The 18,881-nt window shown below is 29.5% G+C and overlaps 1 protein-coding gene across 5 annotated transcripts; it reads left to right on the top strand.

Moving 5' to 3' along the window:
- The first annotated feature begins 9,733 nt into the window (after positions 1-9,733).
- On the top strand, positions 9,734-18,830 carry NUCB1 (Nucleobindin 1). Of its 5 annotated transcripts, XM_011053916.2 has the most exons (12): positions 9,734-9,958; positions 10,020-10,080; positions 12,171-12,304; positions 12,370-12,486; positions 12,929-13,150; positions 13,283-13,388; positions 14,070-14,146; positions 14,731-14,833; positions 14,921-15,101; positions 15,203-15,359; positions 15,827-15,874; positions 15,998-18,830. In XM_011053916.2, the coding sequence occupies exons 3-12, from the start codon at positions 12,182-12,184 to the stop codon at positions 16,553-16,555; spliced, it is 1,692 nt and encodes a 563-aa protein (XP_011052218.1). In that variant the 5' UTR covers positions 9,734-9,958; positions 10,020-10,080; positions 12,171-12,181; the 3' UTR covers positions 16,556-18,830. The 5 variants fall into 5 exon arrangements, with proteins under 5 accessions (XP_011052218.1, XP_087271863.1, XP_011052219.1 ...); XM_087415737.1 differs by lacking the exon at positions 10,020-10,080 and having other exon boundaries at positions 12,177-12,304; XM_011053917.2 differs by lacking the exon at positions 10,020-10,080 and having other exon boundaries at positions 13,283-13,379.
- The last annotated feature ends 51 nt before the right edge of the window (positions 18,831-18,881 follow it).

Below are 18,881 nucleotides of genomic sequence, written 5' to 3'. Positions count from 1 at the left end.
ACCCTCGTCCGCCGATTTAATTGAAAGTGAACGAACCGCAGCCGGTTCGTCGCGTCGCGCGTTTGCTTCGGGAGTGCCGTCAAAGTTATCGGACTAATGAACATTTAACAAAACCTATTCGATGAAATTCTATTTCGGCGATGAAATCATATCTTCGACGTTTCGACAGGAAAGCGGAACTCTCTTTGGGACGTTGCTTAGGTGGCCACGGTCATTGCAACGCTCTCACGCCAAGTGCTCCGGGCACGAGGTGATGCCGGCCGCGTAATGTCACGCATTTCGCAATGCGTGTTCGCGCGGTTTAGCAACTACTGTTGCTGTCGGTTAATTGAGGACGCGCTCTGTCTGTCGGCCAACAGTTCGGCCCTTAGCGGTAAGAAACGATCGATCGACTCGGATTCTTCTCTGGGCCTGTATTCGATAACTCGAGTTATGCAGTCGTTATGAGCACATAACGATTGCATAACGAGTTATAGAATTCCGCCTTGGTGAGTCCTCCAAAAAGGAGTTGTATAACTCTGGTTAGGGCGCTCATTTCTCTGTCATTATCTACCAGCCTAAATCGCGTTTAATCTGACTTGGTCAGAGCCTAGCTCTAGTAGTCTTGTAAAAGGCTAGCTCGTGACGAGGGGTTGGAACCCATTTCTTGAATTGTCTAGATTGTTAGACAATCGGCGATGGTACCAAACTTTACTCTTATTAGAGGAGCTTGTCACGTCTACCAGTCTCTTGGCATCGCTCGTGGTACAGCACCACTTGTGTCCCACTAGAACTAGCAGTTAGGGCGTATGACTGAGTCAATTTTAAACGTGATTTTGCGTAAAACAGAGGTGACGGACTCGATACGATCGATTTCGTCTTCTTTCGTGTGGGGCTTAACCCTTGTTTGGCATTCATCGTGTGTTTCACAAGTACTCGTCGACGTGTGGTGTTGATTCCACCGATCGAAATAGTAATTCTATCATAGGTTTTGTAAACGTGGAGTGTCGCAGTGTCGCGCGAAAGACTTTTTAAATGAATAGTCCGCGCGCGATTATAGTATATTATTCGCGAGTGTTTTACGCGAGTGTCCTGTGCGAGAGGATGTCAACCCGATTCTGAGAGGAGGAGGAGGTCTAGGAGAGGCATCGAGCACCGGCGGAGCAACCTTGCGGTAAATATTTTTTGCTTATGTAAAATCAATATCTTTCTTCTATTTATTCTTGAATTGTTTTATTTTATTAGGTGTTGGAATTAATTCGTAGCGTTTTTTAATGAAAGAATGTTATTTATTTCACATGAGCATTAAAAAATACATTAATGAAAGTACTTCCCATCACTTGTAAAACGCTACGAATTAATTCCAACACCTAATACAATGATTTAAAAATGATAATTAGAAAAAGGATTATTATTTAAAGTTATTTTGAAATTTCATACATACGAATTTTTAAGAGCTGTTTTAAAAAATGTATAATTATTTTATAAATATCTAACTCAATGATGAATTAAAAAATTCGATGCTTACAAAAATTATATATTTCGAAAATTATATGATTATTTTAAGAGAACTTTGCGTCTTTTTAAAATATTGTTTGTGTTCTTCCTGATTTGTTATAATTTGAATTTTATATTTTTTTTGTTACAGAATCATCGTAGCGACGTTGCAGAACTCCGCTGTTGCGCGTTGGGTTGGTGAGTGACAAATTAATATTTTTATTGAGATAATGGATGTATGGTAATTTTATTAATATATTATGTATCTATAAATGCATATATGCATTAATTTAATAAAAATATACGGATAAATATATGTATAACATTCCATACATCCGATGTCTTAAAATGGATAAGTTAGAACAGATTAGAATAAATTTAATCCTGGATACCTTCTTATTATTGAATATATTGTGCATGTACTGTTAAATTTATAATGTCACGTTACATCCAGTTTGAGTTATTTCAAATTATTTCTATATGTCATCATTGCTTTTACATAAGATCTCATTAATTTAACTATAAGAATAGAGTAAAACTATTTAACTCAGAAAGATTATTCAATTTAGCTCAAAATTTGTTTACTAATTGTAAATTTATACTTTAATGTGAACGCTTTGAAGTAACTCAAGCTCGGTTTGATAATTCAAACTCAAAAATATAATAAAAAATAGGTTGTTTCGATAGTCGTGTTTTATACAATATTAAAGTAACTCGGGACAAATTATTTTAACTATATAAAATTATATGTAACTTTAATATATAATTATATATAAATGAACATATATTTGTATATATATATATATATATATATATATATATATATATATAATTATATATAAATTATATAATTATATACAATTATATATTAAAATATTTTTTCCACTTAAAAAATAAAATAAAAAAGAAATAAAAATAAAAAAGAATAAAATATTCGTTTTTTCAATAAAATCGTTTTTTATATAAAATTATATAAAATTATATATAATTTTGTATATAACTTAATTTAATTTTATATATAATTATATATAATTTTATATATAAGTTTGTATATAATTATAAATATATATAATTATACACAATTATATATAAAATATTTTTTCCTGGATGAGAGAATATCATAACATGAAAAAGCGTTTGTTACAGTGTAACAAACAAATATTATTTTATTAATTTTCCTATCTATCCTATTCCTAAATATTTATTCAGGATTAAGTTTTACACAAGTTGGTGCAGAAAAGCAATATCTACGTACACATTTATGTATAATGTGTACTGTTTTTTTTTAAATTTCTTCTGTTGTTTTACATTTATTTCTATACATGTTATTGATGAAATAACAACGAAAATTGTTATATAACGGATATAATTGATTGATCTCGCTTTTCTATAAAAGACATTTTATAATTATTAATTATTATTGTTTATTTCAATGCACTGACTTTAGCCTGATCTTTTATAACTTATTCATATGTAGTAACTGGATTTTATATTAGTTAAAATAGTAACATAATGTAAGATCCAAAATATACATTTTACCAAGAAATAGAAGAATTTTATTACATAATTATTTTAAAATCGCGTTCAGAGTTTTGTATAACTTAAAATATTTAATAATAAAACAATAATTATACAAAAATGTTCTAATAATTCTAATAATTTTCAAAATACAAAGAGATATATTTATTGCAAGAGAAAATTATTCCTTTTGGATCTTACATCATTCGTCTGAATTTCTCATCTCCGCATGCTTTGAGACGAGATTCAGCAACGAATCGTTCGAATCGTTAAAGATACGTACATGGGCCTTGAATTTTATCGGATGATACTCGATTTAGTCATTTTCAGTTTATTTTTAAATTAAAGTTTTGTTTTTTTATATAATAATGTTTATATTAAAAATTTAATCTAGTTTAATATTCGAGACTTTTGAAATAAATACATCATTAACTTAAAGATTTTTTAAATTTATTTAGATTTATTTTTAGTCGAATATTTATATTTTTAATTTAGAATAAACGCAATATTTATTCGTAGTATATTAATGAAATTATTATTATTATTGATAGTTATTCATATTACAATTTAGTAAATTTCATTGATATGGCCCCTTCGCGACGCGTTCGTGTTTCGCGCATTGTATATACATAAGCGTAAAATCTTACGCTTATTGCCAGCAATATTAGTTTGCAACAGTCGGCAGCAGTCGACAGCAAAAAGGAGTATTTTTCCTTGTTGTCAATTTCTGGCATATAAAGTCAGAATATTGGCCAGAAGCAACGAAAGGTGAGTTCAATCTGGCCAGAAGAAAGAAGAATATCTAAACGTAGTAGGTTGGTGTATAACACCAGTTTAAGTTTTTAAAAGGAACATATACATTGAGAAAAAAAAATTTGTTCAACGGACTAAATACAGTTGTTAGCAAATTTGATTATTTCATCAAATTTTATTTAATCGAATTTAACCGTAATCTGCTTAACGAACTGTTCAATGTTAAGTAGACTACGGTTAAATTTAGTTAAATAAAATTTGTTGAATTAACCAAATCTGCAAACAACTAAATGTGTGTAATTAGTTGAACAAATTTTTTTTCTCAGTGTATAAAGATAAACTCAATATTCGGGAGGGTAACTTGCTCGCACATTGCGAGTTCTTATTTTGAAATATTACTTATTTAAAATACAAAAATAACCAATAAACAACAGAGCTAATGAGAGTCAGCGCGGATAATCAAATGCAAGTTCAGTAGAAAAAAATCTATTAAATTTGTGCTTGATTATCCGCGTTGACTCTCATTAATTCTCTTATTTGTCAATTTTTTTGTATTTTAAAGATTGAAAGCCTGTTTTGATTATTATACTCTCTGTGTTCAGCAGAGAAAACAGCTTTGCTGTTTTAAAAAGAGAAAGTAGCTTTTCAGTTGTTGTAGTAAGATTCTTCAATGTAGTTTATACATTTAAATCCATAAGGAATCAAAGTAAGAACTAATCGTATTAAAGAATTTTATAATAGTTGAAAAGCTACTTTCTCTAAACGCAGCCATTAACGATATTATATTCACAGTGTTTTTGCACATTTATAAGGTAATGTAGACAGATAGGAATACACGAGTAGAAATAGATATACGCGAATAGTCACGAATAAATGAAAATTCATTTATAAATAAATAGGACAATAAATATGGATAGGTAGGGATTGTATAGATGATAAGTGTGGATAGGTAGGAATAAACACATCATATGATCATACTTGATAATTGAAAAAGAGGAATTAAAAATTGAATAAAATTTAAATTAATTTTAAGTTTTATTTAATTATCAGCATTTCGTTCTAATTATCAAATATGAAAATAAACCAAATTAATTTCAAATTTTATTGAATTTTCAGCTACCATGAAATTAAATTTTTTATTAAAATTCTATACACGTACAAATTATGTAACGCGTTATTATTGTATAATAATTAATACATACATTATACATACATTTATTGTAAATAAATGTATGTATAATAGTATTACATATATAATATAAAATTTATGTAAACTATGTTCAGATAAATGCCATCATATTTATTTTTCTAATTTGCATTACTAATAAATTATACATTTATTAGAATATATATATATATATATATATATATATATATATATATATATATATATATACGTATTTGAATATTCTATTCAATACAGATAGCATTTATCTCGTCATAGTAAACCAAATTGTTGCATAATTGATGTTAATTATACGAAATCGACGAAACACATAATAACAAAAATTGTTTATTGATTCAGTAATTTGATAAATTTTTAACTTTGAAACTTTTTTTAATTTTTTGGATTTTTTTATTTTGAATATCAAAAAGTCATTAATAATTTTATTTTATTTCTAATTAAAATTTTGATGTTTAGAATAATCGTCAATTTTTCTTCTTATTTAGTATACAAATTTATTAAATTTGTATTGCTTGCTTTTTGACATTTATGTTTTTAATATTACAGAATTACAAGTATATTTTAGTGATCAATTTATTGTGTAAAGACCTCATCGTTGTCTCTCGCGTCAAATGGATGCTTGTGATTGCGTGTTTGTACCGATGAAAAGTTGAAATTATTTTCGTAGGGAGTTATTCCTCGTCGCTTTTCGTAAAGTCCATTCACGAAGTTTGGTTTAGAATCTCTAGTCTTTGGTGTCTCTTTGGAGATTCTGGTACAGGAATTAATCTCAGGTTTTCTCTGCAATTACTGAAAGTAATAATTTTGGCAATGAGTCTCAATGACAATTATCGTATATTTTAAAGTCAAGTTGGGAAATTAAATTCAATGGTTTTAACATACAATTTTTGTCGCTTTCTTTGTTTTATTAAATGTTTTTCCACTAGTAATAATAAAATGTTAGTAATAGTACTGTCTTAATAATAATAGAAATTTAGTATCATGTGATTAATATGGATATATAATGATTATTTGTTTAAATCCAAATTATTAAGTAAATAAATTTAAATTTTATACAAATAATTTGCTAATTTTCCAATGATTGCTCTAACAAAAGTATGGTTACAAATGTATATATTTAATTTTCTAACTGTTATTTTAAAATCATTTTTAGGTATTGGACATCCCGCCATTCCAGAATATTATTAATTATTAATTTATATATGTACATACTTTTCTATGACAAAATACATGCAGATATTATGAGATTATATTTAACAAATTTTATTTTTTGTCGATGAATTTAATTAAAATTGTGTGGCTACAAAAAATTCGAGATAAGTCGAATGGATACCCTTATATTTAGCGGGATATTAATAATTAAAATTTTTGGAAAATACAGGAAAATGAGGAATAGTTAAATTTTGCTTAAATTTTTTTAGCATAAAAGAAATTCTTAAAATCCCGTTATTATTGGGTTCGACTTATCTCGAACAATTGGTACCCGAGAAACTTTTGTATCCATACATATAAAAAAGTACAATAATGCATGTATTTTATTAATATTAAATATATTCCTTTGTAACCATTTTCGTAAAGGAAATCATTCTATTCTATTCATTTTTAATAAGAGATGACTTTTAATGATATGTGGCAGTACATATTTTCTCGCGAATTTTAATTATATTAAAGATGTGATAAAAATGATAATTAATTGTGATTGACAAAATGCTACCAAAATTATTATTATCGTAAATGGTTTGAAAATTTCGGGATTCATATCCTCTTGTAACAAGACCGCTGATGATTGACGAATTGCTTAACTTTTCTTTACGAATGGACTTTGCGAATTTGAAGAGAGTATGCTTTCCATTATGAAGATTATTCTTCTTTAAATCGAATACTACAGCGTACCACAAGGTGGAAGAACTTTGATATGATCACATTATTGAGATAAATTATCTTAAACATGAAAGTAGTGTCATAAATATATTAATGACTTTTTATCATAATATTAATAAGTTTTGTAATCGCAATCCGAAAAAAAATGTTTTATATATAAGTATATAAATTATATATATTTATATATATCAATATTTATATATATTAATATTTAAAATTATATATAATTATATATAGAATATGTCCATTTATACACAATTATACAAAATTGTACATAAAATATTTTTTCTCGAGAAGTTAATAATTAATAGTAAATGACAGTTATATTATATACGATTTAGTTGTTGTTAGTATTTCATTCCGCATTTATCAATATTTCATTAAACGAATTCGATTTAGAAAAATTTGTGTTATCATATGTAGTTTCGACGTTTTCGTATAATCCCACATATTAAAATTTGTTGTATGTTCTTATAATATCATTTTTATTATATTTTAAACAGTTTTTATGATTGTATATTGTATTGTAAACAAAATAATTGTTATTATTGTATTGAATAAAGAATTTCAATAAAAGATAATATTTAAAAAAATATAATATCATTGACGAAAAAAATACAATGAAATAAATAGACATAAAAAATTAATTAATTAATTAAAAATATTTACCTGCCAAAACGGGCTATTAAATTATCAAATTTATTAGTAGCTCATTTTTTTTAACGGGTGAGCCTATTTACAAAGAAAAGAGGACCGCCGATAAAATCGGCGGGGGTGGTGGAGGGCCTCTAGCTCGTTTTTGCTAAATTGAAGTGTTTTTCCTTAAATTGACAATATATGATTCGAAAAGTGTGAATTTATTCAAAGTCTTTATAATTATTATAGTAATTGTAGATACATATATAGTTGATACATATATATATGTTTAGTTAAAACGGGCTGAAAATCTGTTTAAAGAATCTGTCTAACTTCGTAATTTTATGCAGATGCATTTTATAAGACAAAATTTGTTAACTTGTTTGAATATTCAATTTCGTTTATTAAAATTCAACAACTTTTATTTCATAGTAGAAGATGCGAAATTAAAATTTTTGTTCAAGGAGCCATTAATAAACATTGTGTTATTAAAAGAATTATTAAATAAAAATGTAAAGATTTTTATTGCAGAACCAGAATTTGGATTTTCTTCAATTATACGCAAATTAATAAATATTATATTGTAATATGCATTTTGTAACGCACCAGTTCTGCTATTGAGTGCGTTCAAGTCGATAAAGCGGCTAGCCTTCTTGCTGAGTAAATAAATATAATTATATTGGTTGTTACTTATAGATCCAAAATCAATGGCAGCGTTCAGTAGAGAAAACTGCTCACTGAGCATAATTATAAGTCGCTCCACCGCTCACTAAGCACTACATAATCTTACGGTTCAAACACGGCATTAGAGAAATAATAAATAATAATAAATAAATAAGAATATGATATTAAAGATTATTTGTAATAGACAAGTTAGTCTACATTACGCATTATAAGAAATAAACATATTAATTATAGATTAATCCCTTTTCTGTTCAGTGAGTGGTTTTCTCTATTGAACGCAACCAAATGCCTGTAAGTATGCTAGCAGTTTTGTCCAGCTTGAATTCGCTCAATGAAAAATGCTAGAATCATTATATGATAAAATAGCGCATTAATTGATCCGCCATGTTTCAGGAATTCCTATCTTTGAATACCTATATTTGTGTTACTTTTAAATTTCAACAATATAATTAAAATTAAATATTTTTAAGGTGTTAACAAATAAATTTCTTACATTACATATCAGCTTTGAATCGTGAAAGCTCTGCTTTTTTTGCACAACGGTACAAAGCAGAGTTCTTATTAGATATCGCTCATCGCTAATCTCTCATCGCGTCCAGTGTGCAATAGACATTAAGACTGGTATTTATAGTCGGTTCTTATTTTAAGATCATCTTAATTAATGTCCTAACATGCTAAAGCCTGTTCTACAACTGACTTGCTAGGGTTGCAAGTCATAAGCCGTAAGAAATTAATAAATCGTAGTTGATTATTTTTGTCATATTCAACTGATTGGCCAATTTCTTACGGTTTACAACTTGCGATCCTATTGTAGAACAAGCTTAATACGACTTTCTGATTAGTCCATTACATCTTAAGATTGCACTTAAAATAATCTTAAATATAAGATCTGAATACAGGCAGAAAGAAACCTGGATCTCTATTAATTTTATAGATTTTAGTTATTTCAGCGATTTCAGCGATTTATTTCCATCAAGAGCACCAACAAAAATGGATATTATATTATATAACTTACATCCACTTCTTCAGAGGGCAGTAATACGCGGCGGCATTTTGCAGGAAGAAGACTTTCAACATCCTCTCTCAGGTTTGTCTCTGATGATACTTAATAAAATATCGCGGGACTTTTGCTACATCAAAATTATAATATACAGGATGCTTCCAATTTTTAATTAAATCTCAAGCCATTATAAACTAACATATCTCATAGGATATAAATATTTATTCATGTATAAATTTTTATTTTTTATATTTATACATTTTTTAGAGCTTGTACAGTTATTTGCACTACCGACTTTATTCTTGATTGAAGTCGATAATGCAAATAACTGTAAGCTCCAAAAAATGTATAAATATAAAAAATAAAAATTTCTTCAAAAATAAAAACGTCTTCAAAACAGTCTTCTTCATTTGGACAAAACTTAAAGACATTTAAAAGATGTCCTTTGGAAGACTATTAAAGCGTCTTTAGAATGTCTTTTAGATTTATGCATGTTGTCTGGGTAACGTATTCGTTAATGCATGGCATATGGATTTGAAATTCCCACTACTTATCACGTGACTTACTTAGTTCGCCGGATCCGAGTTCTCTGATAAGCGGCGCTGAAACTGTTCAGAATTTTTCCAAGTGGGAGTTGGGAATTTGGTGGAGTTAGGATGGTCGGGCTGGTTCGAGTGTCCGACGTGCCTCGTTTATCTCAGTCAATCAGTTTTCAGTGTCTTCACTGTCTTTACTGTTTTTAATCGGTTTCGATTGCGGATATTTGGTAGTTACGATCTGCCACGACTGTCATCTGACTATTCGACGTCACGACGCCCTTTAACGTAAGCTAAATCTACCTCTTTTAATTTCCTTTATAACCTATACAATGTCGTGTTCTGGCAGGGAAAGCCTCACTGCTCCGAATTGATCATCGTACTCTCGCTGAACTTTCACCATATATTTCGTAAGCGAATTTCTGCACGATCTCTCGCTAGCGACCTTGATTACGTTTATTTGTCTTCATACATATATTCTTTTTGCATACATTATTTTACATCTACCACATGCGTGTGCGTGAACCATTGTTGTCCTCTTTTCGCATGCACACGCATATTTCAAGAGGAACGCGCGAAATAATATCAATATCATGACATGTGTCACAATCGACCTTCGATTGAATAGATGATGCAAGTACACGGAACAGAAATATTTTAACTCCTCGCACGTTTATATGCGGAATAATCCGAAATTGAAATAAAAAATGACAAGATATAAAAATGCGATATAAATACAATGTAATGTAATATATAGGGCATGACACATGTATAGAAGACATGTGTGTACTTGGTAATTACATACGTGAATTGACACATCTATTTCATTTATCGTTTGCCATTGCAGAAGAAATGTTTATTTGTACCCTTGACTATCTTAGAATTTTTTATATAATCTATTGGAATTTTTGCATATAATCTATTGAAATTTTATAATTTTTTAAAAAGATTTCTCAGATTTTTTTCTAGAATCATTTATATATGTGAAATCAGAAATATTCCAAGATTTCTCATTCTATAATTTTCGAGGAAAAAACTTGTAAATCTGAAGAATATTGAAGGTATTTTTTAGAAATCATCATAAATTTAAAATATGAAAAATTCTTAAAAATACTATGATGTGAGAATTTTTTTTTTCATCAGGGATATGTCATATGAAACATACGCGAAGACATATGTTTGCGGAAATTGGAGATAAACAAACGATCCATCGATTTTTCTCAAGCAGATGTTCTCACAGCAAGCGCTCTTTTTATTTTTGCTCTTATATCTGTTACTTGCTTTGACTATGTATGTGATCACACGCTGCACATCTGCGTTTACGTTATTTTAATAATCGATTACGAACGACCGTTCGTTTATTATGCTGTTTTGCTCGCTTTGGCTCGCTTCCGTGAGTTCCGAAACTATGTCGAAAGTTACTCCACTTTGAAAATTCGTTTACGAGCTGACGTGATCAACCATCCACGTACATGCTTTCGAAATCTGTGGTCGCGTTTTGTGTGACGTTGCATTTTAGTGACGTTTGTTCTTCAGTAGCTCTGTGAATCATGGATTACGTTTACACGGATTTTAATAACATCCGTAGTAAGAAACTGGCCAATCACAATCATTCCATTCTTCAAAGGAAAGCTATGATTGGCCAATTTCATAACTACGAATGTTATTATGAGTGTATTTCGAGTTAGGGTATGTCCACATGATTTGCATAGTCGCATAAATATATGCTTAAGGAAAATTATTCACTTATATTTTACGTACATTTTTGTGATAGAAATGTAATTGGATAATTTCTTTATGCATACGTTTATGCGGTTAAATTTGTGTGAATATATCCTAATGCTTGTTCTATAATAGGCTCGTAAGCCGTAAGAAATTAACCAATCATAGTTGATTATTTTTGTCATATTCAATTGTTATTAGTAAATTTTTTATATGATCCTATTGTAGAATAAGATTAAGAATGTCCGTGTAAACATACTTATCGTTCAGATTTCCCGGAGCAATAGTAGTTATGCTATACTGCATGATACTATTCCTTTGTACGTGTGTATTTAGACTCTAATCCTGCTGGTTAAACCAGTTGTCCTTGATACAAATAAAAATAACACCAAAGCTAGTCTTTCGAATTTTCTTATCGAATGTCTTCTATGCATTCAATGCATGTCATCATCATCATTAATTAAGAACCTTTCAACAAATAAAAGATAACGCGTAAACTATCAGTGACAGGAATACAAATTACGACTTAAATTGAATAAACTCGAGTTAAGCGTAAAAAATCGATTTCAAGGGAATAAATGCATTCTTTGTTTTTAGAAAAAAACAAAGTCATGTTAGAAAAAAAATTCTTTTATGTTTCAAAAATTCTTTCATGTTAGAAAAAAAATTCTTTTATAATTCCTCATCGTTGGTGTATCTTTCTGTTTGGTTTTAGTTCCAGTTTTCTGACGTTTTTTTTATAGTTTCTCATCGTTGGTGTATCTTTCTGTGGTTTTAGTTCCAGAAAAAATGCAGTACCTGCTATTGTTTTTAGTAGTTTTGATAATACAAACATCGGTTGCGCCGCCCGTTGAAAAGAAGAACGAGGATCACAAGGATAAGGAAAATGAGATCGACGACTCAGACGATTTGGTAGATATATTTTGGGAATAGTTCTATTGTTCTGGTTTGTGTATAAATAACATTCATTTTTATAGGGAAATCCAGAATTTCAAATGGAATATCACCGGTACTTAAAAGAAGTGATCCAGGCTTTGGAAAGAGACCCAGAATTCCGCGCAAAATTAGAAAACGCTAAGGAAGAAGATATACGTGTAAATCTCATTAAGAATAATTGAGATTAATTAATTTATATTCAATTCTAATTTATTTATATTATATACATTCTTTGACAAAAAAAAAGTTGCACATTGCACATTGAAATTATTTTTTTGATAATGACAATACGGTTTCAACTCGATCTCATAGATCTTATTGAGAGGAATCAAAATAGTCCTGTGGCATTTTGCCATATCACCATTTCTAAGATAATGATTTTTGTCTGTTGTTAAAGAATATAATTAATAGTGTTAATTATTTCTCATCGTGTCCAATAGTAATTCCTTTTTCAACAATAAAATTTCACGATTATTACATCTGTGATATGCCGATCCGAATATAGATTTTAGATCAAAAGATCGAATATTAAATACTTTTTGTTTACATAGACTCGCTTAAATGCAATTTGTAATTTTAATCAAATGTTTTTGTATGTAGACAGGTAAGATTGCGCATGAGCTGCAATTTGTAGATCATAAGGTCAGAACAAAGCTGGACGAACTGAAACGAGAAGAATTGGAGAGGCTGCGACATCTCGCTACCAAAGAGTATAATCGTAGAAATGATTTGGATATAGAACATTTAAAGATAGCGGAACATTTGGATCACTCTAACGCGCATACGTTCGAAATAGATGATCTGAAGAAATTGATTGCCAAGGTAGAATGTCTCTTGATACCTGAATTTGTAGAAATATCTGACATGAAGGGCTCTTATATGAACTATCTTGTTTAATCACTTGTTTAATCACTTGTTTAATCACTTGTATATCATTGTTTTAAAACGTTGCAGACCACGAAAGACTTGGCTGAAGCCGATAAACGAAGACGGCAGCAATTTAAGGAATACGAGATGCAGAAGAAATTCGAAGAAGAACAAAAGATGAAGGGTAATACCGGTAACTGTATATGATGGTTTTCAAGAGAGCTTTTGTATCAAGCAAATATTGTCACGATATTGACAACTCTGATACTATATTGGATTAAGAAGTGGTAAAGATCACAATTTAAACAATTTTTTTTTCGTTCTCGGTATAAACTCACAAACACATATTAATGCGTATACTTTAATCATAGAAAAGGATTTTTGATCTATAAAATAGGAAAAAAAATTGTTACAAAACTCATACAACGTTTAGATCAAGAAAATGATAAAAATTTTTGAAATTGATCACATCTTCACAATTTCTTAGTCCATAATAGCTTGAGCTGCCGCAACAATATTTGTTTGATACAAAAGTTCTGCAATCTGTATTTATAAAATTGGAAGTTACAGACTAGTACATTATACACAAAGAAACCATGTCAAGAGTTCTTAGAATAAAACTAATTAAAATGCTATTATTCTACGAAAATTTGTGTGTGTGTGTGTGTGTGTGTGTGTGTGTGTGTGTGTGTGTGTGTGTGTGTATTGCGCGCGCGACATTGATAGTAATATATAAAGTAATATATAAAGATATGTCGATGTGTTTTATCGGTAAAACAACGATTCGAATATCACTTTAGGATCCCCTTAAGTTTGCTCATTACAAATTATACGTAAACGTCACTTTTGTATTAATGTATTTCGTTTTTGGAAGGTATGAAGGAAGAAGAGAGAAAGAAATATGAGGAAGAATTAGAAGCAATGAAGAAGAAGCACAAGGATCACAAACCTGTAAGTTGAGAAATGGATTTAAAGTAGCTCTTTTTTTTTCTTTTCTAAAACTTGCTTAAGATTATATATGCAATTAATAATTCGTGATTCACAATGACTATTCGTGTGAGATTCATGAATAATGTGAATGGATAAATTGAGTTAACTCTTTGTTACTTATCAATTGTATTAATTTATCAGCAAAGTTTTTGACAAGAAAATCGAATAGATTAATTATCTTGCTTTAATGGATTTTTTTATTACGGTAATTAATTATTACGCATTGATTTTTCAATAGAATTTTAATGAATGGAATAATCACATTTCGGCATTTTTATGAAAGCTATAAAAGAATAGAACTTATTGTGAAATGTCCCAAGAATAAAAGTCACAATAATAGAATATCATAATAATAAGAAATTATCAAATTATCACATGAAGTACAAACGAATCATAAACTGCGAATGACGAATTATGAATTGTGGGAAGTCCACCATTGATAAACAACGAATTTCCGAGAATCTTATACAAATAGTAAGCTGTGGAACTATAACAATAATTGCATATGCCTTGATGCAAGCATAATGAGTAATATACACTTGCAGTTGCATCATCCCGGTAGTAAGCAACAACTGGAAGAAGTATGGGAAAAGCAAGATCATATGGAAGATCAAGAATTTGATCCTAAGACATTCTTTCACCTTCATGGTAAGAAAGATAATCATGTTTTTACTACATAATTAATTATTATCTTAAAATGGTTATTCTATACACATACATAACAAATCAATTTAGATTTGGATGGAAATGGTTACTGGGATCAAGACGAAGTGAAGGCTTTGTTCTTGAAGGAATTGGATAAACTTTACACAGAAGGCGCACCTGAAGATGACATCTATGAAAGACGGGAAGAAATGGAAAGAATGAGAGAGCATGTGTTTAATGAAGCTGATTTTGATCGCGACGGTGTCATAAGGTATATACTTTAAAATTCACAAAATTCTTTATGCTAATTGATTACCAGAATTACATGAAACAAAGAAATGTACTATTTTGTACTGTTTTTTCTCATTACAGTTACCAAGAATTTTTAGTACAAACTATGAAACCGGATTTCCAGCAGGATGAAGGATGGCAGGGATTGGATGAGCAGCAAATTTATTCTCAACAAGAGTATGAAGCTTTCCAGAAGCACAGACAGGAAGAAATTCAGAAAATGGTCGCCAAAGGAATGGTAAATTAATTTTATCAAATTAATTTATCAAATTTAATCTTGAATGCACTTAAAAATTTGAATAGAAAAATCGTATTTATTTAAATCCAGTTGTATATCTCAATGATTGCTATAGGATTAAATCCCCGCAGTTAATTTTATATTTTTGTATATAATATTAGACTGAATGTTATATAAATGATTTTATTTCTCGCTTTCGTATACACATCTTCAATAGCATGTTCGAGATAAGATTAGGAAATGCTCCACTTTATTGCTTTTTCAACAAAAATCATTTTTTGTAGACGTAATTACATATACATGCGTGACTGTAATTACTAGCACGATAAGCGTATTTTATATGAGTCGCCGTTCGACGGATCTGCAGATGTTATCACTATTGCTTTGACTAATAGACTGCTATCCGTGCTATCCGTAGTAATTAGAGTAATTAACTTAGCTTGTGCACTTTCTGTTGTTGTCGTTAGTTACCACCACCCCCTGACACTGTACATCTACCCGTCCAACATGAACAGGTGAGTAATTGCTAAACTGTAAAACATTTTAGCAATTTTAAATCATTTTAATTTTAAATTATTTTCTTAGCTAACCTGCAATTATTTTCTTGTAACACGACCTTTTTTTTTATCATTCTGCAGTTCCCGTCACAATATCAGCAACAGTACAACTACCAACAACAATATTCGCAACAGGCGCATCCTTCACAACAACAATATTCAGGACAGATACCTCCGCAACAACCAATAGTCGGCCATGCGCCACAATATCAGGGTCAATTGCCGCAGCAACAACCCTATCAACCTCAAGTCCCACCACCTCAGCAACATTATCCTGGCCAAATTCCGCAACAGCAACAGTATCAGGGACAACAACCACAATACCAAATGCCAGTACCGCAACAGCCGCAGTTCCAGGCTCAACCGCTTCAGCAAGCGCAGCAGCAATTCCAAAATCAACCTCAGCAGGTTCAACAGTCCCAGGGCCAGCCTCAACAGGTTCAACAACAAATCCAAGGCCAGCCTCAGCAGGCTCAACAACAAACACAACAGCAACAAATGCAAAATCAAGTGCCACAGAATACTCAGGATAATGTTCTGAGTAGTCGAGGTGCTGCACAAATCAATCACAATCTTCCACAGCAACAAGATTCGAAACCCAAGCAACAAATCAACCAGAACAGTATACCGAACATGTAGACAGTGTAGGTAACGCGATACAAATGGTTGACAAAAATGTTTTTATCTTGTTTCTTTCTGGAATCGTGGACTAATAAAAATATCGGACAGTTCTACGGTTCTCGATTTAAAGAGATTAACTGAGACTCTCGGAAAAATTCTAACTCCAGAGAAGTGCAACCAATATATAAAAATATTTGCAGGATTGGGAAAATTACTTTATTTTAAAAGTAACTCATTACCGTTATCACTTCTTTTTTCTGAAAAGTAACTCGTTATCGTTATTGTTATTCAAAAAGTAACAAGTTGTTAAAATTTGTGTTACTTTTTCAAATTTTGATGACCTCTTTTTTTTTTTTTGAAGTGGGATCCAATTGCTTTGGTCACTAATTGATCAATTCAATACGAGATCTATAGTTGTTATAATAGTTGTAATTAATTGGAACATGATCAAACACAACATTTTCTTCTTTTGAAACTCGCTTATACTCCATACACGCGTATTGTACAAAATAACGATAAAGGTACACTGAAAAAAAAGGTTGGTTGCTGCAACAATTTAGATAGTAAAATATGGCATAGCATTTTTATATGGCTGCAGCAATCAGTTTTTGGTTATAACAGTAAATTTTTAGTTGCGTTAGCCTATCGAAATCATATACTGACATTGTGGATAAGCTAACACAACTAAAAATTTGCTGCTACAACCAAAAACTAGTTGCTGTAATCATAAAAATGCTATGCCATATTTTACTATCTAAATTGTTACAGCAACTAATTTTTTTCTTTCAATGTAACAATTATATTCGTTATTATTATCCAAAAAAAGTAATGTAAAAGTAATGTACTTTCCAACTTTGGTCATATGTTTACATAAGAAATACGATTTTACTTTTGTATTATTTCAGTTGTTATATATTCAACTGTATTCAATTATGATATTGGAAGAAAAAAATTGTATAATTTTTTTGGCAGTACATAAATTATTTTATTTTACTGAATAATCAGTTAATCAAGATTTTATAGTCTTTCAATTTATGAATTGAAAAAAAAAGAATGTATTGAAACTAACAAAATAATTAGACCGTTCACCGAGCAAATGCTGCATAGTTAACCCTTTGTGTCATGAAGATTTTTTTTTTGTATCAGACCGATTTTTTAACTGTGTACCCGAAGGTTTTTCGGGTCGGTGATTACGAATTAAAAGTCAAAATTTTAAAATTCAAAATGACTGATTCAATATAGCGGACAAATAATTCAAATAATTCTTAAATATTTATTACGGTTATTATTTTTTAAGATTAAATTTGGGTGGATTATTAATGTTTTAGATGGATTGTGTTGAAAATCGGACAGTAACAGTCCGCAATCATTTTTTAAATAAATTCATTTAAATAAAAATATATTAGTTCAACATCTAACTTTGACCGTTATATGGCGCTTTCGTATTTAAGTGATATATTCATATAAAACGATCTTAATTCCAATCTTATTACTGCTTAGTAAAATATTTAGTATTTTTGATTGATTAATCGATAAATTAAAAAAATTCGTCCTAGTTTCGTTTTTGATCCATCATATTAGTTTCGCCAGTTTAGATTTTAAAATTTGAAAATTTCAACCTCAGATTAGAATCAGTGATCCAAAAAAATCAATGATTCCTAGAACGCCATTATAAAAGATATTAAAAAATTAAATTGCCGTTTTGTTATCGATAACAGTTTAGTAGAAAATGCATTTTTTTTAAAGCATACATTTTTTAACATGTGTATTAATACTTATTTATAAAATCTATAATAAATTGAATTGCTAGCCAGCAAATAAAAATAAAATGTCATGCAATTAGACTAATCACTGTGACAAATCGTTTAAACAGTTTTACTGTTCAATACATTTGTTTTGAGCAGACTAGCTGTTTTATCGGCATAAACATGTTCTTTGTTTTGTTTTATTAATTTATGTTGAAAATGAATGGTGTGATGCGAATAAACTACGTGAATAATTTATATTTTGACTAATAAATTTATTTATAATATATTCCAACAAAAAGAAAATGATTTTTTCGTTTCATAATTCAATGTAGTTATATTGTAGTTAAGAAATAGATTTAATTATTGTGCAATATATTATTTGCTAAATCTTTTTTAAGTTACAAAATTCGTTCAAACGTATTCCTAAAATCGGTTACCGTTATATTTATCATACTTTTCAGGAACTTAATTTCTTTATTTGATACTCTAATCATTTATATTGTATAAAATATCTCATTGCTGAATAAATATTTTTCGAAAATGTATTGCCTGTTGGATCTCTCTATGTATGTTATCTTGTGATTGTATACACAGTA

This window comes from Acromyrmex echinatior, chromosome 18 (genome assembly GCF_024713525.1).
Source record: "Acromyrmex echinatior isolate Ae372 chromosome 18, ASM2471352v2, whole genome shotgun sequence".
Classification (NCBI taxonomy): domain Eukaryota; kingdom Metazoa; phylum Arthropoda; class Insecta; order Hymenoptera; family Formicidae; genus Acromyrmex; species Acromyrmex echinatior.
This window is presented reverse-complemented; position numbering and strand designations above follow the sequence as displayed.